The sequence below is a fragment of the Neoarius graeffei genome, chromosome 15 (assembly GCF_027579695.1).
Source record: "Neoarius graeffei isolate fNeoGra1 chromosome 15, fNeoGra1.pri, whole genome shotgun sequence".
NCBI lineage: Eukaryota > Metazoa > Chordata > Actinopteri > Siluriformes > Ariidae > Neoarius > Neoarius graeffei.
Genome location: NC_083583.1, coordinates 45,535,908 through 45,563,265, shown reverse-complemented (window position 1 = coordinate 45,563,265; position 27,358 = coordinate 45,535,908). Strand labels below are relative to the sequence as shown.

General features: G+C 40.8%; 2 protein-coding genes across 4 annotated transcripts in view; both read left to right on the top strand.

The window, feature by feature from the left end:
* Positions 1–12,550, top strand: part of mbd3b (methyl-CpG binding domain protein 3b) — a 45,967-nt gene extending 33,417 nt beyond the window's left edge. Inside the window, exons 2-9 of one of the 3 annotated variants that reach the window (XM_060941453.1) lie at positions 2,173–2,232; positions 2,654–2,782; positions 3,675–3,834; positions 6,645–6,782; positions 7,839–7,929; positions 8,052–8,229; positions 8,843–8,995; positions 11,564–12,550. In XM_060941453.1, the coding sequence (XP_060797436.1) occupies positions 2,718–2,782; positions 3,675–3,834; positions 6,645–6,782; positions 7,839–7,929; positions 8,052–8,229; positions 8,843–8,990 (780 nt within the window). In that variant the 5' untranslated portion in view covers positions 2,173–2,232; positions 2,654–2,717 and the 3' untranslated portion in view covers positions 8,991–8,995; positions 11,564–12,550. The remainder of the gene's footprint in view (positions 1–2,172; positions 2,233–2,653; positions 2,783–3,674; positions 3,835–6,644; positions 6,783–7,838; positions 7,930–8,051; positions 8,230–8,842; positions 8,996–11,563) is intronic. The other 2 variants (XM_060941452.1, XM_060941454.1) reach the window with 2 other exon arrangements.
* Positions 12,551–13,126: 576 nt separating this feature from the next.
* The window catches only part of si:dkey-110c1.10 (unconventional myosin-Va), a 38,688-nt gene continuing 24,456 nt past the window's right edge, over positions 13,127–27,358 (top strand). Inside the window, exons 1-17 of the mRNA XM_060941451.1 lie at positions 13,127–13,153; positions 13,763–13,873; positions 16,386–16,551; positions 17,425–17,569; positions 19,362–19,518; positions 19,604–19,747; positions 19,874–19,955; positions 20,054–20,161; positions 20,317–20,429; positions 20,597–20,862; positions 20,944–21,025; positions 22,037–22,177; positions 24,762–24,887; positions 24,973–25,056; positions 25,160–25,386; positions 25,473–25,559; positions 26,678–26,998. Of these exons, the coding sequence (XP_060797434.1) occupies positions 13,127–13,153; positions 13,763–13,873; positions 16,386–16,551; positions 17,425–17,569; positions 19,362–19,518; positions 19,604–19,747; positions 19,874–19,955; positions 20,054–20,161; positions 20,317–20,429; positions 20,597–20,862; positions 20,944–21,025; positions 22,037–22,177; positions 24,762–24,887; positions 24,973–25,056; positions 25,160–25,386; positions 25,473–25,559; positions 26,678–26,998 (2,387 nt within the window). The remainder of the gene's footprint in view (positions 13,154–13,762; positions 13,874–16,385; positions 16,552–17,424; positions 17,570–19,361; positions 19,519–19,603; positions 19,748–19,873; positions 19,956–20,053; positions 20,162–20,316; positions 20,430–20,596; positions 20,863–20,943; positions 21,026–22,036; positions 22,178–24,761; positions 24,888–24,972; positions 25,057–25,159; positions 25,387–25,472; positions 25,560–26,677; positions 26,999–27,358) is intronic.

Here is a 27,358-nt window from a genome sequence, read left to right as displayed (position 1 = left end):
TACAGTTCTTCAGTATGTTAGTGTACAGTTCTTCTGCACATTTGTGTACAGTTCTTCAGTATATTAGTGTACAGTTCTTCAGTACATTTGTATACAGTTCTTTATGTTTACATACAGTTCTTCAGTATGTTTGTGTACATTTCTTTAATATGTTTTTGCATTGTTCTTCAGTACGTTTGTGTGCAGTTCTCCAGTATGTTAACTTACAGTGAATTACGGTGGTTTAGTCCCCTGTTGGTTTAGCCCCCAGTGTATTAGCCCCATCTTTAGGTGTTTTAGCCCCATCATTGAATTGAACTAAGTTTGATCATAATTTTGCCTTCTAAGACACCGATAACAGTAATTTATCCGTTTTAGAGTTAAGGATCAGAAATTGTATATATTTCATATATTGATTCGCAGCGAAGTTGAATTCTCATCTTTAGTACGCTTTGATGTGAATAATTGCCGGTAATAATTTGGAGCAATTTTGAATTCCTCTTGTCTTTAGTATGTTCAGTTGTGTCACATATCAGATCTTAAACAAAAACAAGCAATAATCCTTTCTCCAGACGACAATGAAAACCCAAACTGAAGTGCTTCACTTCAAGATTTTTTTGCTGACAGTATTAACTTTGACATGAAATCGACATGCATGTAAACAACAGAATTGAAACCACTCATATTTCATAGCAAATCACAAAAACATAAGTTTCAGTTCTCCTACTTGTTATATTTTGTCTTTTGCTGATCTTTTGAAGATCATCTGAATTGAATAAAGCTATTTGAACCATAATTAAAACACTTGAAGATGTGGCTAATACACTGGGGGCTAAATCACCAGGGAGCTAAACCACTGGGAACCCTAACAGTTCTTCAGTATGTTAGTGTACAGTTCTTCAGTATGTTTGTTTACACTTTTTCAGTATGTTTGTGTATAGTTCTTCAGTATGTTTACTTGTGGTTTTTCAATATGTTTGTGTACAGTTAATCAGTATGTTTACATAGTTATTCAGTATATTTGTTTACACTTTTTCAATATGTTTGTGTATAGTTATTCAGTATGTTTATTTACAGTTCTTCAGTATGTTTGTTTACACTTTTTCAGTATGTTTATGTATAGTTATTCAGTATGTTTGCTTACACTTTTTCAGTATGTTTATGTATAGCTCTTCAGTATGTTTACTTGCAGTTCTTCAATATGTTTGTGTACAGTTATTCAGTATGTTTACGTACAGTTCTTAAGTATATTTGTTTACACTTTTTCAATATTTTTGTGTATAGTTCTTCAGTATGTTTGTTTATACTTTTTCAATATGTTTATGTATAGTTCTTCAGTATGTTTGTTTACACTTTTTCAATATGTTTATGTATAGTTCTTCAGTATGTCTGCTTGCAGTTCCTCAATATGTTTGTGTACAGTTATTCAGTATGTTTATATTCAGTATATTTGTTTACACTTTTTCAGTATGTTTGTATATAGTTCTTTAGCATGTTTACTTGCAGTTCTTCAGTATGTTTGTGTACAGGTATTCAGGATATTTATGTATAGTTCTTCAGTATGTTTAGTTATACTACTTCATTATGTTCATACAGTTCTTCTGTATGTTTGTGTACAGTTCTTCACTTTGTGTACATTTCACTATGTTTGTGTACAGTTATTCAGTATGTTTGAATATAGTTCTTCATTATGTTTACATACAGTTCTTCAGTATGTTTGTGTACAGTTCTTCAGTGTTCATGTAAAGTTCTTCAGTGTTTTTGTAAAGTTCTTCAGTACATTTGCGTACAGTTATTCAGTGTGTTTGTGTAGAGTTCTTCAGTATATCTATGTATTATGCCCAGGCTATAAAGAGTTGCTAACGTGAGTCATACAAATCTGGACACAGACTAATAAACATTTTGGTGAGACGTATAAATGAAAAAACATTGATAACTGTACCGCATATGCCTCAAATATGGTTCCTATTGAAAGACTAACATAATGCCACACTAGACCTGGAAACTGGAAAAGGAAAATGTGGAGGAACAAAGTGAACAGAATGTCTTTCATCTTATGACTCAAAAGTTCATCTTGTTTCAGTTAAATTGCATAAAACAGAGTATAAACACAATTTCATCTCTTCTGGACCATGTAAAAAAGCAGAATGCGGCCGGTGACCCAAAATAGACGCGACTTGTTTCTTTTTTTAGCAGAGGTGAGGAGGAGGAGGAAGAGCACAGGAGAGAGGCGGGTCGGTTGTTTAGTTTGTGGTAGGCTATTATTATTATTATTATTATTATTATTATTATATCCCCATTTCATTCTGCACGTCTCGTAAGCTTGAGAACACTGGGCATGACATCCTCATGTGAACAGTCATACTCACTATTAATGCAACTTCATACTGTGTTTGCATCCAACCAAAAAGGAAGTGAAGGGCATGCACGCACGCACACACACACACACACACACACACACACACACACACACACATACATTTATCTTTGAAGACACAAGTATTAATTATGCTGATTAATGCTACACCTATATCCAACTTAAATAGGAAATTATTTAGCTCTATTATTTTAAAATGAGAACTGCAGGTTTGTGAAAGGAAAGAAAAGCAGTTTTCTTTGTAGGTAGGAATATCTGACAGTTTTGACCTTATGGGGACATTTTGTCCCCATCCAGATATAATCAACCCCCCAACACACACCCACACACACTGCACCAACAGAGCTCGGCATTATGTAAGATGGTGGTGTGTTTAGATGGAGTCCTGCCGTCTGACAGCTGCATGGAAAAAAATCCCAAGACAATGTGAGTGCTCATACTTGCATGATAGACAGCTTGTGCGGAAAGACAGATGGAAAGCCTTAGCTTGCCTACCTTGATGTATACTTCATGTAAAAAACTCGAACAATTTTCCATATTTCCATGATGGATGAAGTATCACCTGTATGGAACACTCAGTATATTCATATATTCAGTGTATTCAGTATGTTTAGAAGAGACAAATGAGTTGTCATATAGGCCATGTCACATACATGTCATAATATGCACCGATAACTTTCCCTGTTACTTTATCAGTAACAGGGAAATTTTCCCTGTTCCCAATACTTTATCAGTATTGGGTTGATACAAGTATATTTTTGTTTCTACGAGTATACCATATTATCAAACCTTACGTAACAATGTAGGATTGACTTGGAAACACATTTCAAGGGAGATTTTTTTTTTTTTTACATATGAGAGATGATTACATAACAAGCATCAAGATAGTAAGAGCTTGTATTTAAATGTCTAATGCTGACATTTTTTAATGCAAGTTCAAAACATTTCTAAACAATCTGTTGGACAGGAAAAATCCTAGTCAAGTTATATGAACACAGTAACTGATACAGTATTAGTATCAACCCTTAAAAACAGTATCAGTGCATTGCGGAAATCATTCATAACATTAGTCAGTGGATGTGTGTTACTTTGGGTCTGGTGTAAAACTGCTGACAGTTTGGCTTAACTAACTAGGCTGTGATCACTGCATGCCACGATTTGCTTTTCCATTTGTTAGTGATCTGAAAAATAACCCCATGCATTTTCATCTATATCTGTCTTTGTGCCAAAACCTTAATCACAATGTTTTTGTTTTTTTATATTGTGCATCTGTTGATTGAAATGATTTGCATAAGATTTGTCCTATTTTTCCTGTCAGTCCTGCTGGTAAGAAGTTCCGCAGCAAGCCTCAGCTGGTGCGTTACCTTGGCAACTCCATGGACCTCAGCTCATTCGATTTCCGCACAGGGAAGATGCTCATGAGTAAACTGAACAAAAACAGACAACGACTTCGCTACGACACTAACAGTCAGACAAAGGTGAGGGCAGATAATCCCTGAATATATAATCTGCTTCTGAACACTTACAAGTTCCATGGTTACATACAGTGGTGCTTGAAAGTTTGTGAACCCTTTAGAATTTTCTATATTTCTGCATAAATATAACCTAAAACATCATCAGATTTTCACACAAGTCCTAAAAGTAGATAAAGAGACAAATGTTAACAAATTTGTTTAATTGTCAAATACAGTTAAACAATTGAGACAAAAAATATTATACTTGGTCACTTATTTATTGAGGAAAATGATCCAATATGGGGCGGCACGGTGGTGTAGTGGTTAGCGCTGTCGCCTCACAGCAAGAAGGTCCTGGGTTCGAGCCCCGGGGCCGGCGAGGGCCTTTCTGTGTGGAGTTTGCATGTTCTCCCCGTGTCCGCGTGGGTTTCCTCCGGGTGCTCCGGTTTCCCCCACAGTCCAAAGACATGCAGGTTAGGTTAACTGGTGACTCTAAAATTGACCATAGGTGTGAATGTGAGTGTGAATGGTTGTCTGTGTCTATGTGTCAGCCCTGTGATGACCTGGCGACTTGTCCAGGGTGTACCCCGCCTTTCGCCCGTAGTCAGCTGGGATAGGCTCCAGCTTGCCTGCGACCCTGTAGAAGGATAAAGCGGCTAGAGATAATGAGATGAGATGAGATGATCCAATATTACATATCTGTGAGTGGCAAAACTATGTGAACCTTTGCTTTCAGTATCTGGTGTGACCCCCTTGTGCAGCAATAACTGCAACTAAACGTTTCCGGTAACTGTTGATCAGTCCTGCACACCGGCTTGGAGGAATTTTAGCCCATTCCTCCGTACAGAACAGCTTCAACTCTGGGATGTTGGTGGGTTTCCTCACATGAACTGCTCGCTTCAGGTCCTTCCACAATATTTCAATTAGATTAAGGTCAGGACTTTGACTTGGCCATTCCAAAACATTAACTTTATTCTTCTTTAACCATTCTTTGGTAGAACGACTTGTGTGCTTAGGGTCGTTGTCTTGCTGCATGACCCACCTTCTCTTGAGATTCAGTTCATGGACAGATGTCCTGACATTTTCCTTTAGAATTCGCTGGTATAATTCAGAATTCATTGTTCCATCAATGATGGCAAGCCGTCCTGGCCCAGATGCAGCAAAACAGGCCCAAACCATGATACTACCACCACCATGTTTCACAGATGGGATAAGGTTCTTATGCTGGAATGCAGTGTTTTCCTTTCTCCAAACATAACGCTTCTCATTTAAACCCAAAATTCTATTTTGGTCTCATCCGTCCACAAAACATTTTTCCAATAGCCTTCTGGCTTGTCCACATGATCTTTAGCAAACTGCAGATAAGCAGCAATGTTCTTTTTGGAGAGTAATGGCTTTTTCCTTGCAGCCCTGCCATGCACACCATTGTTGTTCAGTGTTCTCCTGATGGTGGACTCATGAACATTAGCCAATGTGAGAGAGGCCTTCAGTTGCTTAGAAGTTACCCTGGGGTCCTTTGTGACCTTGCCGACTATTACACGCCTTGCTCTTGGAGTGATCTTTGTTGGTCGACCACTCCTGGGGAGGGTAACAATGGTCTTGAATTTCCTCCATTTGTACACAATCTGTCTGACTGTGAATTGGTGGAGTCCAAACTCTTTAGAGATGGTTTTGTAACCTTTTCCAGCCTGATGAACATCAACAACGCTTTTTCTGAGGTCCTCAGAAATCTCCTTTGTTCGTGCCATGATACACTTCCACAAACATGTGTTGTGAAGATCAGGCTTTGATAGATCCCTGTTCTTTAAATAAAACAGGGTGCCCACTCACACCTGATTGTCATCCTATTGATTGAAAACACCTGACTCTAATTTCACCTTCAAATTAACTGCTAATCCTAGAGGTTCACATACTTTTGCCACTCACAGATATGTAATATTGGATCATTTTCCTCAATAAATAAATGACCAAGTATAATATTTTTGTCTCATTTGTTTAACTGGGTTCTCTTTATCTACTTTTAGGACTTGTGTGAAAATCTGATGATGTTTAAGGTCATATTTATGCAGAAATATTGAAAATTCTAAAGGGTTCACAAACTTTCAAGCACCACTGTATGACCTCTGTTCTTCTCATCTGTTAATAATAATAATAATAATAATAATAATAATAATAAGTTTGATGATAAACAAATATTAGAAATTACATCTAAGTTCATGACCACTGATTATATAGAGGTGTCACAGTGCCATGGGTTTGCTCTGAGCTCTCCATTTTTCTCCCAACTTCTAAAAAAATGACTGGAGGTGAATTGTTTTGTCTAAACTGGTGTTTTCATAATGGTGGTGATATGTCTGTTTAACATCACTCCAAAATCTCCCACAAGTGTTTAACTTGGTTGAGGTCCGATGACTGCTAAGGCCATAGCATATGATTTCATTCTCATCAAACCATTCAGCGAGCCCATGTGCTCTGTGGATGGGGGTGGAGTCATCTTGGACGATACCACTTCCTTCAGGATAAAAATGTCAGATGATTATATGATAGTAATGATTCGACAGAATAACTTTGTATTGATTTGCAGTGACTCTTTCCTCTAAGGGGCTAAGTGGATCCAAATAATGCCAGCAAAATGACTCTGACAGCAAAATTCTTTAATTTGTCTCCTTTAATAATTAATTTGGTTATCCTACTGTTTATACACAATATTGTCTAACCATTTCAAACTGACACGTATATAAAGCCAGTGTGTCCATCCAGAGCAAGTCTGTGGTATGTGAATATGAAACGTTCATAGCTGTTGTGAGTTTTATCCAGTGTTGTGTGTGCTATAGGGAAAACCAGACCTGAACACATCTCTCCCAGTGCGACAGACCGCCTCTATCTTCAAACAGCCCGTCACGAAAGTCACCAACCATCCGAGCAACAAAGTGAAAACAGATCCACAGAAAGCTGTAGACCAGCCAAGACAGGTACAAACCTGTATGACTAAATATAAAACAACAATCTAAATATGTTTTGTTAGAGAGAACAGAATGTTTTGCTCATATATTCTGTGACCAATTCTGGAAGTATTGGCATCCTGTATCAGGATGGACATAAATAATTGTTTGTTTCCAAGTTTCTCATCTCATTATCTGTAGCTGCTTTATCCTGTTCTACAGGGTCGCAGGCAAGCTGGAGCCTATCCCAGCTGACTACGGGCGAAAGGTGGGGTACATCCTGGACAAGTCGCCAGGTCATCACAGGGCTGACACATAGACACAGACAACCATTCACACTCACATTCACACCTACGCTCAATTTAGAGTCACCAGTTAACCTAACCTGCATGTCTTTGGACTGTGGGGGAAACCGGAGCACCCGGAGGAAACCCACACGGACACAGGGAGAACATGCAAACTCCACACAGAAAGGCCCTTGCCGGCTACGGGGCTCGAACCCGGACCTTCTTGCTGTGAGGCGACAGCGCTAACCACTACACCACCGTGCCGCCTCTTTCCAAGTTTCTGTTAAAATAAAAGAATCATTATACAAAAACTTAAAAAAATTTTTTTACTTAAAAATAGGACAAAATGCTGACTTTATTTTTCCAACAAAACCATTTTTATATAGATGTCTTAATCCCTTAATCGCTTAGATTTACATTCCTCACTCTTCTAATAGAGTGACCTTCTAACTGAAGACTAAAAGAAGGAATACATTTTTAAGACTGAAATGACGTACTGTACACATGAAGAAGATGTAAAATAAAAGCAAATTGTAATTCATAAAAAAAAAGATTTCCAGGAACCTTTTAATATTTCTTGCGTTGTATAAATATAAGGTTGTAGACTTAGATGTAGATGTAAAATTTCTTTTTTAAAGCATTACAATATGATTCATTTATTATGCATGTGATATTTCTTCTATATATGAAGTTTTGTGAATTGTAGCAATAATTCTGGAGCTGACTTTCAGCAGTAAGTGTGTTTCTAATCTGTATCTAATCATTATTAGAAATGGCCTGATTTTTTTTCTTCCTGCAGTTGTTTTGGGAGAAGAAACTGAGCGGTCTTAATGCTTATGACATTGCTGAGGAACTAGTGAAAACCATGGATCTACCTAAAGGTCTACAGGGTATGACAGTCTCGACACATATCAAAAGTGATTTAAACACATTTATGAAACTATGATTTTAACATTTATTACCTGATGCAATACCAGCACGACTACAGTGAGGTGGCTTTGCTCTCCTGCAGGAGTAGGTCCTGGGTGCACAGATAAGACCTTGCTGTCTGCGATTGCTAGTGCCCTGCACACCAGCTCTGCTCCCATCACAGGCCAGCTGTCAGCAGCTGTGGAGAAGAACCCTGGAGTGTGGCTGAATACAGCCCAGCCGCTGTGCAAGGCTTTCATTGTTACAGATGAGGACATCAGGTGAGCTTCACACTGTCTAGCAGTTGCTGCAGATATGGTGGCTTTTTGTCTTCCTTTACACCAGGCATTAATATGGTGTCTGTAATCAGATATCGGTTTCTAAATAATGAGTGATACAGTCCTGCGGGGTACACCCTGGTTGGGTTGCCAATCTGTTGCGTGGCTAACACAGAGACGAATAACCATTCACACCTAGAGTAGACAATTGACCTAATCCACATGTCTTTGGACTGTGAGAGGAAACCAGTGCAAGCACGGGGAGAACATGCAAACTCTACACAGAAAGGCTCCATCCAGCTGCAAGATTTGAACCCAGAACCTTCTTGCTGTGAGGTGATAGTGCTACCCTTTCATATTGGAGAGCTGCTTGATGGCAAGGGTGTGTAAATAAGAGATGGGTATTTATAATAGTTTTAACAGTTCAGTTTCAAAAGGACCTTTTTGCTGTCATATGATTTAAAAAAAAAATGATTTTAATGCCCTTAGAAATTGAACCAATGCCTAATTTTTCATATGATTTGATAATGATTATGATGTGGACCCCTTTGTGTATCTTTATTATGTAATAATTACCTTGTATGAATTGTATGTTTTGTGTTGTTTCCTGGTTTAGGAAACAGGAGGAGCTGGTGTACAACGTGAGGAAGCGTCTGGAGGAGGCTCTCATGGCCGACATGCTGGCTCATGTAGAGGAGGCTTCCAGTGGTGGAGAGGCACTTAAGGATGAGGGAAACTGTCATGATGAGAAAGAGGATGTATAGCGAAGGTGAGGACACATGTAGCTCTTTCACTGGTGGATGAAAAGTCTGGAAGAACTGAGAACAGTGGAAACTGAGAGATACTGGATTCTGAATGCTGAGTGTTCCAGTAATTGACTTTGGCATAGTTCTTTGCGGAAATAAACTCCAAACTAACATTGGTGTAATTTGGTCCCAAGCAAGTGGCTCTGTCCAAAGCGGACAGACAGTGTAAACAAGTTAATTAGAGCTCTCAGAAAGCAGCAGTCTGTCTTCTCTCATAGTCACAAGATGAATTATGTTGCTATGACAGCTAGCAAATAACAAGAAGAGCTTAGAGTAATTTGTTTCCACTATTTTTATTGTTATAACTTATAGCACTTGAAAGTATTAAGAACCTGCATTATCTACTATAATCATATGAATAGGCCAGTCACTGATACCAGTTTGAATAAATCTTATAACATTTTATGACATATTATTAATGACGGGCGGCACGGTGGTGTAGTGGTTAGCGCTGTCGCCTCACAGCAAGAAGGTCCTGGGTTCGAGCCCCGGGGCCGGCGAGGGCCTTTCTGTGTGGAGTTTGCATGTTCTCCCCGTGTCCGCGTGGGTTTCCTCCGGGTGCTCCGGTTTCCCCCACAGTCCAAAGACATGCAGGTTAGGTTAACTGGTGACTCTAAATTGACCGTAGGTGTGAATGTGAGTGTGAATGGTTGTCTGTGTCTATGTGTCAGCCCTGTGATGACCTGACAACTTGTCCAGGGTGTACCCCGCCTTTCGCCCGTAGTCAGCTGGGATAGGCTCCAGCTTGCCTGCGACCCTGTAGAAGGATAAAGCGGCTAGAGATAATGAGATGAGATGAGATTATTAATGACAAGAGTTTAGATGTATTGTTGCAGCCTGTTATTGAGAGATTTTTAACTTAACATACAGTGGTGCTTAAAAGTTTGTGAACCCTTTGGAATTTTCTATATTTCTGCATAAATATGACCTAAAACATCATCAGATTTTCACACAAGTCCTACAAGTAGATAAAGAGAACCCAGTTAAACAAATGAGACAAAAATATTATACTTGGTCATTTATTTATTGAAGAAAATGATCCAATATTACATATCTGTGAGTGGCAAAAGTATGTGAACCTTTGCTTTCAGTATCTGGTGTGACCCCCTTGTGCAGCAATAACTGCAACTAAACGTTTGTGGTAACTGTTGATCAGTCCTGCACACCGGCTTGGAGGAATTTTAGCCCATTCCTCTGTACGGAACAGCTTCAACTCTGGGATGTTGGTGGGTTTCCTCACATGAACTGCTCGCTTCAGGTCCTTCCACAACATTTCCATTGGATTAAGGTCAGGACTTTGACTTGGCCATTCCAAAACATTAACTTTATTCTTCTTTAACCATTCTTTGGTAGAACGACTTGTGTGCTTAGGGTCGTTGTCTTGCTGCATGACCCACCTTCTCCTGAGATTCAGTTCATGGACAGATGTCCTGACATTTTCCTTTAGAATTCGCTGGTATAATTCAGAATTCATTGTTCCATCAATGATGGCAAGCCGTCCTGGCCCAGATGCAGCAAAACAGGCCCAAACCATGATACTACCACCACCATGTTTCACAGATGGGATAAGGTCCTTATGCTGGAATGCAGTGTTTTCCTTTCTCCAAACAAAACGCTTCTCATTAAACCAAAAAGTTCTAGTTTGGTCTCACCCATCCACAAAACATTTTTCCAATAGCCTTCTGGCTTGTCCATGTGATCTTTAGCAAACTGCAGATGAGCAACAATGTTCTTTTTGGAGAGCAGTGGTTTTCTCCTTGCAACCCTGCCACGCACACTATTGTTGTTCAGTGTTCTCCTGATGGTGGACTCATGAACATTAACATTAGCCAATGTGAGAGAGGCCTTCAGTTGCTTAGAAGTTACCCTGGGGTCCTTTGTGACTTCGCTGACTATTATACGCCTTGCTCTTGGAGTGATCTTTGTTGGTCGACCACTCCTGGGGAGGGTAACAATGGTCCTGAATTTCCTCCATTTGTACACGATCTGTCTGACTGTGGATTGGTGGAGTCCAAACTCTTTAGAGATGGTTTTGTAACCTTTTCCAGCCTGATGAACATCAACAACGCTTTTTCTGAGGTCCTCAGAAATCTCCTTTGTTTGTGCCATGATACACTTCCACAAACATGTGTTGTGAAGATCAGACTTGATAGATCCCTGTTCTTTAAATAAAACAGGGTGCCCACTCACACCTGATTGTCATCCCATTGATTGAAAACACCTGACTCTAATTTCACCTTCAAATTAACTGCTAATCCTAGAGGTTCACATACTTTTGCCACTCACAGATATGTAATATTGGATCATTTTCCTCAATAAATAAATGACCAAGTATAATATTTTTGTCTCATTTGTTTAACTGGGTTCTCTTTATCTACTTTTAGGACTTGTGTGAAAATCTGATGATGTTTTAGGTCATATTTATACAGAAATATAGAAAATTCGAAAGGGTTCACAAACTTTCAATCACCACTGTAAAGCATTGCATTATTGTGATCGATAACTTCTGCTCAATTTCCTCTCATTTTTAGGGCAGCAGTCCATGTCTGAAACTACCTGCATACAAGTCAACCATCTAATGAGGACCAGATCTCCCAGCTCTAACAGATCAGCTCAACTTCTTTACCAAGATGCTCTAGTCCTGCTATGAAGGACACTAATCTGAACCCACTGGTTGGGATTTCTTTCCAGGACTGTCAGTTTGGATTTTAGGCATTGTTTGATTTTATTCCTATTTTTCCTGTATATAAGAAAAAACATTTGCAGATTCCAGAGTTGAAAGTGGCACTTATGTATGTTTGGGTTGTTTCTGGTGGAGTGACAATCGGGGCGAACTTTAATCCTCCTGTCTAATTAAGCATGGAGATTTTATGATATAGCTGAGAATAACTAGTCCTTTAATGATGCAGGATACTGGCATGTGATGAAAAGAATGCAGTTAGTGTTGTACAGTATAGAGCACTGTTGAAGGAACCACATGAAATGCATGCTGAATTTTGGATGTTTGATACATTTATTCTCCAGAGTACAATTTTTGTACTATGCTCAAAATCAAATCCTTCATATCCCCTACTTTTGGCTCTTGAAGACAAGAAAACCTCATAACCTCAGCTAACTGAATCACATATCAACTATAGGAATCAAAAAATGTAGGATTCTTATGATTCATGTTTAAATCTCCTGATTATTCAGAATATAAATCCAGTGTTGGTTACGGAGATAACGATAAGTTCAGTATTCTACTCTATGATTTTTTTTTTTAAAAATAAAGTTTGAGTCACGTTGTATCATAAACTGCCACAAAGTTTTTGTACATTTGTATGCTTACATTGGTGTATTGACCTTAATACATTCATAAATGTTTATCTTGGGCACAATAGTTTAGAGAAGAACAAAACAACTCACATGACATCTTCATTTGTGTTTCATCAGTCTGTGGTATTCTCTTACATGACTAATGTTCGTTCACTTGCTGTTCACATTTTTCACATTGAACTGGATTAAAATCTTAATTCAAATGTGAATGGTGACTCCATATAGTACTGCAAAAACAATTGTTTTTCTGAATGAATGCACATTGCGAAGTTGAAAGTTTCAACTTGAAACTACATTTTAACAGTTGGTTTTTTTTAATGTTAATCCTATGGTTTAAACATGTACATCAGTTGAATTGAATTTCCTTTGGAATTTTACAGAGTAAAGTTTTACTGTATGTTTGATGAGTGATTGGCTCTCATTTGTCATTTTACCAGTGAATCAGAAATGCATCACGATGCATTGTATTAACCCAAATAACCTCTTTAAACGGTAATTATTGTACCAATGCTCGTTCGACAGGAGCAATTAAACCTTACTGTCCCTCCCAGTGTCCACGTGAAGATTAACCGTTAACTTGCCATTAAAGTTATGATGACTTTCCTCCATGCCAGAGCAAAGGGCACAGGGCCGGTGACTCAGGGAGAGGGACGAAGAGAGGAGGCAGTGTTTGTATCACTGTTGTAGTTAATTTCTTTTATTATTAATAATAATAGTATTTACATTTCTCCTTGTCCTTCTGCCTCCATTGTCTCATTCAGCAAATAACCCTGGTTAATATGACATCTCCTGAACTCTACACTAAGGTAAGAATGGAAATCTGATTCACATAGAGGTGCTGGATGTAAGTCATTCTTATAAAATGGTAAAAGCCAGTGATGGTAACATTCTTTTGTTTCCAAGTTTCTGTTAAAACCCTGACAAGGATTTGTTGCTCTGGGGAAAACCATTACTGTATTTTCATGTTCAGTGGATGTTTTAAGTTGATGAAGATGAAGCCACAAGATTGGAGAGGAATGAATGACTGGTGTTAATGTTTAATGCAGAACAACTGAATTTTGCTGATGCTGGAGAAATGCAGTCACTGTGTTGGGCTGTACATATCCAGGAACCTGAGGGTTTTGTGCTGTTAAGAAAAAAACATGGATTACCTTTTGCTCATAAAGATAGTGTCAGCCTTTCTTTCCTGAGAGAATGATGGTGTTAGAGAGCAGAGGATTTAATTGAATATCCCCTGTTCAAAACTATTCTCCAGACATCCAGTTGCTCAGAAGCTACCTCTTATCATACATGCAAAATGCATAAAATGGGTGATTTCTAATTTTACATAAGGTTGTGATGTAATCACTAGTGAAGAATGTGTTGTGGGCACTCGCTGGCTCTTATACTGCATGTGTGAATCACTTTGTTCCAAGGGAGCACGTGTGTGGGTGCCGGATTCTGAAGAGGTGTGGGTGTGTGCGCAGCTTGAACAGGACTACCAACCTGGAGATCAGCAACTCACACTAAAGCTCAGCAATGGCACAGTGAGACACACACACACTACATTACATTGCATTACATTATGCGGGCAGCACGGTGGTGCAGTGGTTAGCACTGTCGCCTCAGAGCAAGAAGGTCCTGGGTTCGAGCCCAGCAGCCGACAGGGGCCTTTCTGTGTGGAGTTTGTATGTTGTCTGCGTGGGTGTCCTCCGGATGCTCTGGTTTCCCCCCCACAGTTCAAAAGACATGCAGTTAGGTTAACATAGGACGGCCTTGGGCTGAAGTGCCCAAGAGTGGCGGCGCGTACGTATGCAGCGGCTTTGCTGTCCTGTGATGAACTAAATTTCGTTGTACATTTGTGCAGTGACAATAAAGGCATTCTATTCTATTACATTACATGGCATTTAGCAGACGCTCTTATTCAGAGTGACGTACAACGAGTGCAAAAGTCAGGTACACGAAGTGCTGAACTTCTAGACAAGAACGTTCTAGTGCCGACTGAACAAGTGACAGCAATACCTAGTGTAATATGCTGTTGAAATCCCAATACTCAAACAGCCAAGGAATAAACCAACCATGAAAAGTATAACTAAATAACTCAAAACAGCTAACCCCAGGCTAGACTATATACAGCCTGGGTTGGTCAAGACCGAAATGCAGTTACACAGTGGGCAGGGAAGAAGGGGAGAGGTGCAGCCTGAAGAGTTGAGTCTTCAGTCTGCGCTGGAAGGTGGTCACACACACCCTTCAATAATCACATAATCCAAAAGTAAAAATTTTTTCAAAAGCTTCGGCTTCTTTGTTTCTTGAGACAACATTCAAGCAAACATATTACCTTCTTTTGCAGTAGGTGATTGTACATGGTAATAGTCTGTGATCCTACAATGTGTTTACAGTTTAGAAAAGGCGAGATGTATTAATCATGTCAAGCTGTCAGGTTTCTTTGTAACTCCCACATTTCACATCTATAACTGTAAGATGTTACAATTGTCATAACATGTTTGAATGGGCGGCACGGTGGTGTAGTGGTTAGCACTGTCGCCTCACAGCAAGAAGGTCCTGGGTTCGAGCCCAGTGGCTGACGAGGGCCTTTCTGTGTGGAGTTTGCATGTTCTCCCTGTGTCTGTGTGGGTTTCCTCCAGGTGCTCCGGTTTCCCCCACAGTCCAAAGACATGCAGGTTAGGTTAACTGGTGACTCTAAATTGACTGTAGGTGTGAATGGTTGTTTGTGTCAGCCCTGTGATGACCTGGCGACTTGTCCAGGGTGTACCCCGCCTCTTGCCCATAGTCAGCTGGGATAGGCTCCAGCTTACCTGCGACCCTGTAGAACAGGATAAGTGGCTACAGATAATGGATGGGTGTTCAAATTGTTGCCAACTGTATTAAAAATCATCTATTAATAAAATAATATAATCCATCAAATAACTAGTTTCCATTCCATAAATATTCTTTAAAATATAATGCTTTTTACATACGAAAAAAGTTCTCATGTTGAATTAATCCTGACCAAAATAAAACCAGTTGTAACACCATTGACAAATGTGAGTGAGTTACCTGAAAAGCTTTTTTTTTTTAAATAATGAATCCACATAATAATAAATCTGAAAATAGATATGACATGGGGGAGCAGCACGGTGGTGTAGTGGTTAGCACTGTCGCATCACAGCAAGAAGGTCCGGGTTTGAGTCCTGTGGCCAGCGAGGGCCTTTCTGTGTGGAGTTTGCATGTTCTCCCCGTGCCCGCGTGGGTTTCCTCCGGGTGCTTCGGTTTCCCCCACAGTCCAAAGACATGCAGGTTAGGTTAACTGGTGACTCTAAATTGACCGTAGGTGTGAATGTGAGTGTGAATGGTTGTCTGTGTCTATGTGTCAGCCCTGTGATGACCTGGCGACTTGTCCAGGGTGTACCCCGCCTTTCGCCCGTAGTCAGCTGTGATAGGCTCCAGCTTGCCTGCAACCCTGTAGAACAGGATAAAGCAGCTAAAGATAATGAGATGAGATGAGATGAGATGAGATATGACATGGGGCCACAGTGGTAGGAACATTACCGCCTCACAACTTTAGGATCTTCAGTTTGATCCTGAGGTTGGGTTACTATCTGTATGAAGTTTCAGTGCATGTTCTTCCTGTGTCCATGTCAGTTTCCTCTGGGTTCTCCAGTTCATCTCACCTCCCAAAAAATGCCAGTAGGAGGATTGACTATGGTAAATTTATCTATATATTGATCACTGGAACATATATTGCAACATAATGCAATATTCTTGCATTATGCCTAGTATTCCAGGGATATTCTCCAGATCCACCGTGAGCCTGACCAGAATAACGTAGTTACTGAAGCTGAATGAAAGAATGAAAAATAAATATGTTGTATTGCAGTATATTTCCAGCGGTGTAGCCAAGAGTGCTTAGTCCCCTGTAAGTGTATTGCTTTGGCCTCCCAGCCTTCTTCAGTTTTATATTGCATTTTGTATATATCCTGTGAGCCCCCCACCAGTTGTGGGCTACTAGAATTTCCTTTCACTCCACTAGCAATTGCCCTGGTTATACCTCCTCAACAGGTGCAGTACCCCGTGAAGCCCCCTGCTGGTCTGCCTCCTCTGGGAAACCCGGATATACTGGAGGGTGAAAATGACCTCACAGCGCTCACGTTCCTGCACGAGCCAGCTGTGCTGCACAACCTGCGTGTGCGCTTCCTCCATTACAACAGCATCTACACCTACTGTGGTGTGTGACCAGATTACACACACACACACACACACACACACACACACACACACACACACACAAAATTACATGCCAACTCAGAAAGCTCCCCATCGTGGCTTTGGTGGGAGCACTGAAAATAGAAAATAGAGCCCAAATTTGCTTGAATGTTCAAGACAGTTTTCTTGTGCTAACTTCTGCCAAAATCTATATCAATCTATCAATCTATATTAATTTAATATCCCTGTCAGTCATATTTAATGACTCCCTCCTTGATCTCTCCTGCAACCATTGATATGCCCATGCCCCGTCACAACAGAATCAAGAGTCATTATATCACCTGCTAACTTACTTTCCAAAATCATTACTGATATATGTCTTTAATTTAAAATGAATTTGATTCCTTAGCATTAAATTAATGTCCTTATTTTGTCATTTTGTGTAATTAAAAGTAGTCAACAGACTTAAGGTCAGAAACATTTCCTGGAGAGGACCTCAACAAGTCCTGTGCTTCAGGTTCAAAAGCCTCCATAATTCTGAGGAATCACGGTTAGCAAGTAACTTGTGGTTATAATGACCACAATAGATAGCAAACCTCTTTTACAGTCTGTGCTATAGGCTCTGTTATAAAAGGGAATAAAGTTCACTGTGACACAAGTCCATCAAAATGATTCACTGTTTCTTAAAGTATTTTTAAAAATATTAAATCGAACTAGACAATTTCCAGAAGCTAACAGCTGTAACTCAGTTCTGTGGGTCTCAGGATGGAGAAACTCAAGTGTCCTTCTCTGCAGAAAAAAAGTCCAGGGGGTAAAGTCCTCACTGACTGAAGCATAACTGAATAAGAACTGAACCATTAATTATTTTATTTCCTTCGTAATCTCTGTAATTTAGGAATTATGTTAGTGGCCCTGAACCCATATGAACAGCTGCCCATCTATGGAGAAGAGGTGATTGATGCATACAGTGGGCAGGACATGGCTGATATGGATCCTCATATCTTCTCCATAGCAGAGGACTCGTATCGTACCATGATCAGGTCAGTAGTACTTATGGGACTGCAGGTAAGAACCATAGAGTATGAAATAATGGTTCCTACTTCCTATATAGAACAAAAAAAGGGGAGGGGATTCAGCCATGCTCACACTCTTCTTTATGCTGATTTTATTGTTTTTATAGAAACACCTATAATAGGTGGGAATTTCCAGGGCAATAACTGTATGTCCAGAGGGTCTGGAATTGCCAAGCCTGGGTACAGTGGTGCTTGAAAGTTTGTGAATCTTTAAGAATGTTCTATATTTCTGCATAAATATGACCTAAAACATCATCAGATTTTCACACAAGTCCTAAAAGTAGGTAAAGAGAACCCAGTTAAACAAATGAGACAAAATATTATACTTGGTCATTTATTTATGAAGGAAAATGATCCAATATTACGCATCTGTGAGTGGCAAAAGTATGTGAACCTTTGCTTTCAGTATCTGGTGTGACCCCCTTGTGTAGCAATAACTGCACAACCATAACCATTCTTTGGTAGAACGACGTGTGCTTAGGGTCATTGTCTTGCTGCATGACCCACCTTCTCTTGAGATTCAGTTCGTGGACAGATGTCCTGACATTTTCCTTTAGAATTCGCTGGGATAATTCAGAATTAATTGTTCTATCAATGATGGCAAGCCGTCCTTGCCCAGATGCAGCAAAACAGGCCCAAACCATGATACTACCACCACCATGTTTCACAGATGGGATAAGGTTCTTATGCTGGAATGCAGTTTTTCCTTTCTCCAAACATAACGCTTCTCATTTAAACCAAAAAGTTCTATTTTGGTTTCAACCGTCCACAAAACATTTTTCCAATAGCCTTCTGGCTTGTCCATGTGATCATTAGCAAACTGCAGACGAGCAGTAATGTTCTTTTTGGAGAGCAGTGGCTTTCTCCTTGCAACCCTGCCATGCACACCATTGCTGTTCAGTGTTCTCCTGATGGTAGACTCATGAACATTAACATAAGCCAATGTGAGAGAGGCCTTCAGTTGCTTAGAAGTTACCCTGGGGTCCTTTGTGACCTTGCTGACTATTACACGCCTTGCTCTTGGAGTGATCTTTGTTGGACGACCACTCCTGGGGAGGGTAACAATGGTCTTGAATTTCCTCCATTTGTACACAATCTGACTGACTGTGGATTGGTGGAGTCCAAACTCTATAGAGATGGTTTTGTAACCTTTTCCAGCCTGATGAGCATCAACAACACTTTTTCTGGAGTCCTCAGAAATCTCCTTTGTTTGTGCCATGATACACTTCCACAAACATGTGTTGTGAAGATCAGACTTTGATAGATCCCTGTTCTTTAAATAAAACAGGGTGCCCACTCACACCTGATTGTCATCCTATTGATTGAAAACACCTGACTCTAATTTCATCTTCAAATTACCTGCTAATCCTAGAGGTTCACATACTTTTGCCACTCACCGATATGTAATATTGGATCATTTTCCTCAATAAATAAATGACCAAGTATAATATTTTTGTCTCATTTGTTTAACTGGGTTCTCTTTATCTACTTTTAGGACTTGTGTGAAAATCTGATGATGTTTTAGGTCATATGCAGAAATATAGAAAATTCTAAAGGGTTCACAAACTTTCAAGCACCACTGTATATTCATTCTGAATACAAGTAGCACTTTAGAATCTTAAATGTAAAAGTGGGTACCTATTGGACAAAGGCTATTGACTCCTATTCTATCTGTACATACATTTTAGTTCTGGTTGTTTAATGTTGTCACCACACAGTGGTTTCAAACTGAACTAAAATGATTTTTTTTCACATGTAGGGAGGAGAAAAATCAGTCCATTATCATTAGTGGTGAGTCAGGATCTGGGAAAACTGTGTCTGCGAAGTTCACCATGCGCTACTTTGCTGTGGTTGGAGGAGCAGCCCAACAGACCAGTGTAGAGGAGAAAGTCTTGGCCTCCAATCCCATCATGGAGGTAGTGGGGCAGACTTTGTCTTGTGTTCTGTTTTATTAGTGCAATTTTCCCAGAGTATTACAATATAGAATATTTTGTCTTGAAGGCCATCGGGAATGCTAAAACTACTCGCAATGATAATAGCAGCAGGTTTGGGAAGTATATTGAGATTGGCTTTGGATCTAAAGGAGACATAATTGGAGCAAACATGAGGACCTACCTCTTGGAGAAATCTCGAGTTGTTTTTCAGGTACCTTTATTTTTACTTACATCATATGTACTTTTGATATCTCCTCAGCTTAACCATTCATAACAATGTATATTTAGTGTTTTTGTTATTTCATGTTTATATCGTTTCATTCCTTTTGCGTTTTAGGCCCCAGAGGAAAGAAACTATCACATTTTCTACCAACTTTGTGCCTCCAGAGACCTACCAGAAATGAGGCCACTCAAACTTAGTAAGCTATAAATGTCTGTCAGAAACAATGAAGCCTGTTTGCATGTTTTTGCACAAAGATTCGATTTTGTTCAGAATAACTGAATCTCTTGTTCCTAGACACTGCAGAGCATTTTCGATACACCAACCAAGGACAAGATATAAACATTCCAGGCAAAGATGATGCCATGGAGCTGGAGCACACTCGAAATGCTTTGACTATTCTGGGTATGATATCTCATTATCTCTAGCTGCTTTATCCTGTTCTACAGGGTCGCAGGCAAGCTGGAGCCTATCCCAGCTGGGTATGATATGTGTATGTATAATACACTGATTTGAACTGTGTCATTGTGCGATCTGATGTGTCTGGTTCAACTCTGCAGGAGTTCCACTTGACCAGCAGATGGAGTTCTTTCGGATTTTGGCAGCTGTCCTCCACCTTGGGAATGTTAACATCCAAGCCAGTGGCAGAGGAGGCGAACGTAGCTACGTCAATGTGCGAGCATTAAAAAAACCCATGTTATTTTACAGTATTTTAGTCATGCAAATAAATAATATCTCTAAAGTGTGTATCCTTTGATTGTTTGGTAAGTGAAAAAAAAAATTACCAATATTTTTTCACAGTACATAAATTCTCTAGTGTTTATATGTGTGTATTACCAGGCAGATGACAAATCTCTGGTGATCTTCTCCAAACTACTGGGGGTGGAAGGCCCTCAGATGGCCCACTGGTTGTGTCATCAGCGTCTAGCTGTAGGTGGGGAGCTACTGGTAAAGCCGATGTCAGCCCAGAAGGCTAATGAGGCACGGGATGCTCTGGCAAAACATGTGTATGGGCAGCTGTTCACCTGGACTGTACAGAGGCTGAACTTAGCTCTGAGGGCACACAGAGAGCCGAAGACATTTATAGGAGTGCTGGACATCTATGGGTGTGGTGGGAAATAGAGGATGGTTTTACTCATATGCTGTCCGTGATCTTTGCTGATTATTAAAGTCTCTCCTTTTTACAGGTTTGAGACCTTTGACAGAAACAGCTTTGAACAATTCTGCATTAATTATGCCAATGAGAAACTTCAGCAACAATTCAACAGGGTAATGAACTCAATACAATTGTAAAGATTCTGGGATAATTAGAAGTACATCATTATGAAAATGCTACAAATGCCTTGTCAGAAAAGTTTGTAGAGCTCAGAGAACTCATTAACACTTTGCTTCTGCAAAGGAAATACTTCTTTTTACTGTTGCTTCTATAAAGGAAATAATGAAAGATAAAGATTAAAAAAATGCAGTGTAAGAACTGGGCGGCACGGTGGTGTAGTGGTTAGCGCTGTCGCCTCACAGCAAGAAGGTCCGGGTTCGAGCCCCGTGGCCGGCGAGGGCCTTTCTGTGCGGAGTTTGCATGTTCTCCCCGTGTCCGCGTGGGTTTCCTCCGGGTGCTCCGGTTTCCCCCACAGTCCAAAGACATGCAGGTTAGGTTAACTGGTGGCTCTAAATTGAGCGTAGGTGTGAATGTGAGTGTGAGTGGTTGTCTGTGTCTATGTGTCAGCCCTGTGATGACCTGGCGACTTGTCCAGGGTGTACCCCGCCTTTCGCCCGTAGTCAGCTGGGATAGACTCCAGCTTGCATGCGACCCTGTAGAACAGGATAAAGCGGCTAGAGATAATGAGATGAGATGAGTGTAAGAACTGTCCTGTTTTGTGGCTTGATCATTGCTTTCACAAGGAGACTGGTGGCAGCTTTGTCATTATTTAGCTCACCACTCTTTCTCTACATGGTAAAAAAATAAGACATGTCTAGGGTATTTAAATAATACTTCAGTGTCTTCTAGGAAGACATGGGTGTATATGGAAGATGCAAAAAAACATGCATGTCTATTATAAAGACACTGGTGTCTATTAGTAGACACAAGACATGTCTTCCAGGCATTACTAAAAACCCTAGACATGTCTTCCAAGTATTTTAAATACCTAAGACATGTCTTCTAAGTGTTACATTTAGGGGTATTTAAATAAGACCTGTCTCAGCCCTTTTTATTTACAGTGTAGACTATATTTCACGGCTGATATGTGTATATCAGTGATCGCTGTCTCGTCATTTTTGCAGCATGTGTTCCAGCTGGAGCAGGATGAGTATGCGCGAGAGGAGTTACCCTGGAACCGTATTGAGTTCAGTGATAACCAGCCCTGCATCACCCTCATAGAGGGCTCTCTGGGTATCCTGGACCTGCTGGATGAGGAATGCAGAGTGAGTTGACCTGAAGGCTTACTACAGTGTTCCAGGTCTCATCTTTAGAGTCCAGTTCTTACAGATTAGGAACAGATTAAAAGAGGTGCAAAGGAGATGCTCGCCTGTCAATCTCAAATGGGCCCCACGTTTTATGTGTTCCAAGAATTGGTAACATTTTTATAATTATTTACATTTTAAATCAACATAATTATCTAAAATAGCTCCATGTTTTATTTCCCTAGTATAAATAAATGAATTTGCCTCAGCGTAAGTAGAAATGTACTCAGTTTATGTTTGATTTATTAAGTAATAATAACTAACAGGGCGGCACGGTGGTGTAGTGGTTAGCGCTGTCACCTCACAGCAAGAAGGTCCTGGGTTCGAGCCCCGTGGCCGGCGAGGGCCTTTCTGTGTGGAGTTTGCATGTTCTCCCCGTGTCCGCGTGGGTTTCCTCCGGGTGCTCCGGTTTCCCCCACAGTCCAAAGACATGCAGGTTAGGTTAACTGGTGACTCTAAATTGAGCGTAGGTGTGAATGTGAGTGTGAATGGTTGTCTGTGTCTATGTGTCAGCCCTGTGATGACCTGGCGACTTGTCCAGGGTGTACCCCGCCTTTCGCCCGTAGTCAGCTGGGATAGGCTCCAGCTTGCCTGCGACCCTGTAGAAGGATAAAGCGGCTAGAGATAATGAGATGAGATGAGATAATAACTAACACTAGCTGATACTTTTTTCTTTGGTGATAGGCTTTTAACTGATCTAGCAATTTTATACGGACATTCAGTGATTCTGGTGATATACATATTTTAACAATATTAGTAGACATATTTGTTTTTCATCAAGTATAATATTTTTCAAAATATGTAACTCCAAGCATATCCATCCATCCATCCATCCATTATCTGTAGCCACTTATCCTGTACAGGGTTGCGGGCAAGCTGGAGCCTATCCCAGCTGACCATGGGCGAGAGGTGGGGTACACCCTGGACAAGTTGCCAGACCATCGCAGGGCTGACACATAGAGACAAGCAACCATTCACACTCACGGTCAATTTAGAGCCACCACTTAGCCTAACCTGCATGTCTTTGGACTGTGGGGGAAACCGGAGCACCCGGAAGAAATCCACACAGACATGGGGAGAACATGCAAACTCCACACAGAAAGGCCCTCGTCGGCCGCTGGGCTCGAACCCAGAACCTTCTTGCTGTGAGGCGACAGTGCTAACCACTACACCACCATGCCATCCCAGGCATATACAGTACTGTACAAAATTCTGAGGCACCCTATCTGTTGTAGATGTTTATTTTATGACTTCTACATTATCGAGTCAGTGCAAAACATTATAGATTTCCAATTATTAGTTTACCTGCAGTCCCTAAAAGGACGTGTAAAAAAAAAAGTATCTGGTGCGTCATCTGTTAGTTGATTTATGATATCCTCTGTGTTCTTGAATACATTGCTCTGTACGGCCATTCTCCTGTCAGATATGCTTCATCATATTTATGGAGTTCAGGCTTCTCTCAGGTAATTTCTTGTGCACACCAGGAACTTTTAGATTTTTTTTTTGTAGATTTCCAGCAGGGCGGCACGGTGGTGTAGTGGTTAGCGCTGTCGCCTCACAGCAAGAAGGTCCTGGGTTCGAGCCCCGGGGCCGGCGAGGGCCTTTCTGTGTGGAGTTTGTATGTTCTCCCCGTGTCCGCGTGGGTTTCCTCCGGGTGCTCCGGTTTCCCCCACAGTCCAAAGACATGCAGGTTAGGTTAACTGTAAATTGACTCTAAATTGACCGTAGGTGTGAATGTGAGTGTGAATGGTTGTCTGTGTCTATGTGTCAGTCCTGTGATGACCTGGCGACTTGTCCAGGGTGTACCCCGCCTTTCGCCCGTAGTCAGCTGGGATAGGCTCCAGCTTGCCTGCGACCCTGTAGAAGGATAAAGCGGCTAGAGATAATGAGATGAGATGAGGGGATGAGTTTTCCAGCACAAAATGAAATGTCACAGAAAATTTTTTTGTATGGCAGTAAAGGAATCAGCTTATGTAAGAGACTATTTTTCAGATAAAAAAAAACCCAAACAAAACGAAACATAATGAAGGCTCTTTTTTTTGCTGCAAAAATAAAAAGCAAAGTCTCCACTGCGGCTGGTTCTGCAAGATGCTCAGTAAAACTCACCAGCTAATTTCCTTATTTAAACTGCACAAATTGTACCTGGGACTACTTTTTTTTAAGCAAAGGGTCATCGCACCAAATTTTATGGCAGCATGGTGGTGCGGTGGTTAGCACTGTTACCTCACAGTTAGCACTATTGCCCCTAAAGACATGCAGATTAGATAAAATACCCAGCCACTGGGATTGTACAAGCCAGTGCATACTTAGTGCTGGTCCCAAGCCCAGATAGATTGGGGAGGGTTGTGTCAGGAAAGTGTAAAACCTATGCCAAATCAAATATGCAGAACAATCTGGCAACCCCTAACAGGAGCAGTTGGAAGAAGAAGAAGAGGTCATCACACCAGATATCAATTCTGTTTCATATGTTACTGTTTACTGCTCTTCACACAAAGAGCCAGATCTAATTAAACTGTACCGAAATCTGATGTTATTCTGATACAAGCTTCCTAAAGGCTCAGATGAAAACTGGGCACGAAAACTCTACGACCAGCACCTGAACCGTAGCCCCAACTTCCATAAGCCGCGCATGTCCAATGCTGCCTTTATTGTGCTCCACTTCGCTGACATGGTTAGGCACTTTAATTTAAAACTTTATTCTGTTGAATTGTGTTTAAATTTTACTGCGTTCAAGCTGTTTTATTTTTCCCTTCCAGGTTCATTATGAATGTGAAGGGTTTTTAGATAAGAACCGTGATACAATATTTGAAGAGCCCATTAACATAATGCGAGCCAGTCAGGTACAGATTTGCTTTATCTACACCCCATCTGGTCTTTGAAAAAGTGAATACTGAAAACTGAACAGATTGATGAATATTTTCTATCATTTTTTCATCTCTTTAGTCAGAGCTGGTTGCTGAGTTGTTCCAGCAGGGGTCAGCCGGGGGCCCTCTCTCTGCCTCGTCTGTGCCTGCAACTGTACATACAGGAAAAAGAGCTCACCGCGAGCACAAACTGACAGTGGGCTTCCAGTTTCGCCAGTCTCTGCAGCTCCTGATGGACACCCTGAATAGCACCACCCCACACTATGTCCGCTGCATCAAGCCCAATGACCTCAAACAGCCTTTCCTGTATGTATATGTGAGTTTCTGGTTCTCAAGTGTTTTGTCTGCTTAATATCTATAATAAATTATCTCTCTCTCTCTCTCTGCATCAGGTTTGATCCGAAAAGAGCAGTACAACAGCTACGTGCCTGTGGTGTGCTGGAGACAATCCGCATCAGTGCTACAGGCTACCCATCCAGGCAAAGTCTAACCTTCCACATGCAGCTCATTACAGAGACTCCAGATACTGTAGATTAACTGAAGGAGATGATCACAACTCAACTTTGTTAAACATGAACAAGGAAATGTTAGGGGTGGTGAGATTAGGATCCAGAAGCAGAACACACAGGCAGTAATCCAATAATGAGATTTAATCCAGGGAAAGGGCGTGGCAAAAAAGGTAAACAAATGGCAAAAATATTCCAGGTAAAAAAAAGAGACAAAAAACTTGACAAAAACATGACAGACAAGGATAAAAATGCTAGAGCAAAAAAAAAAAAACAAAAACAAAAAAAACCATAAACAAGAAAAAACCATGAACTAGAAAAATAGCTTGAGCAAAAACCATGAAACGCAATAAAGGCACAGAAACGGCTAGAATAGCAAAACGAGACGTTCTGGCAAAGTCAGGGTCTATGGACCCTTTTCACGTGACGTCACGACAAACGCGGCTGCCATTTTGGACGTGTACTACCAGTAGTTTACCACAGCCAACGTTGAAGAACGGCAGCAAAGAAAGTTTTTACTTTCAGCAAGACTTCCATCTTGCCACTATATTGTTGTGCACCTGGATGTGGTAACCATCAACAAACAAGACAAGGGTTATCATTTTATCGGATCCCGACGGAGAAGATGGATAGCGGCCATTAACATGTGCCAGCCCTGCGATAACCTGGCGACTTGTCCAGGGTGTACCCCGCCTCTCGCCCATAGTCAGCTGGGATAGGCTCCAGCTTGCTTACGACCCTGTAGAACAGGATAAGCAGCTACAGATAATGGATGGATGGATAAAGTAGATGAGCTTATCAGGTTCCAATATACAAATACAGACCATATACACTAGTTTATTAGAGGAAGTGAGGTGTGTAGTTCTGGGGTGTTTCCAATTTACATATGACTTAAAGTAACCTGGATTAGTATACAGTAAGTGCTTTTGTACCTCTTTCTTATTGTTGTGTAATGACTTGAAATCACTACATCAAACACTGCATTAGTCAAAACAGAAAATTGTTCATAATCTTCAAAACAAGGCTTTGGTGACTTTATTGTTTTTGGCCTTTAGGCTATGCCAAACTTCTTGTTCATGTTCTTCCTCCAGGTGGACATATGAGGACTTCTTCAGTCGCTATAGAGTTCTCCTTCATGGTTTGTCTGTTCAGGAAGATTTGCGGGCATCCTGCCGAAAAGAAATCCCCGGCCTTATCCCTGACCCTGAGCAGTACTGTTTTGGCAAGACAAAAATATTCTTCCGGGCGGGTCAGGTGGCCTTGCTGGAGAAGCTGAGGGCTGAAAGGTTACGGGCAGCAGGGGTAAAGATCCAGAGCTGGGTGAGAGGCTGGATCCAGCGCCAGCGCTACCTGCAGCTGCGCTGGGCCACTTTGATTCTGCAGAGGTACACTCGGGGAACTCTCGCCCGCAGGTGACTGTTTTTCACTGACAGTCTTAGAACATTCAGTACCTTTCAACATGGACAAGCTGGGATGAAAACGCTTAATTTTAACATCAAAATGCTGCTGGTTCTAAACCAAGAACCATTACATTAATGGTATTTAGCAGACGCTCTTATCCAGAGCGATGTATAACATACCCAGTGCAGCCTGGGGAGCAGTTGGGGGTTAGGTGTCAAGGGCATTTCAGCCATTCCTGCTGGTCCAGGGAATCGAACTGACAACTTTTGGTCCCAAAGCTGCTTCTCTAACCATTAGGCAATGGCTTCCTCAATGATATTGATCTTTTGAACAATAATTGCACCTTCACTGTTATCATATTTTGTCTTGTT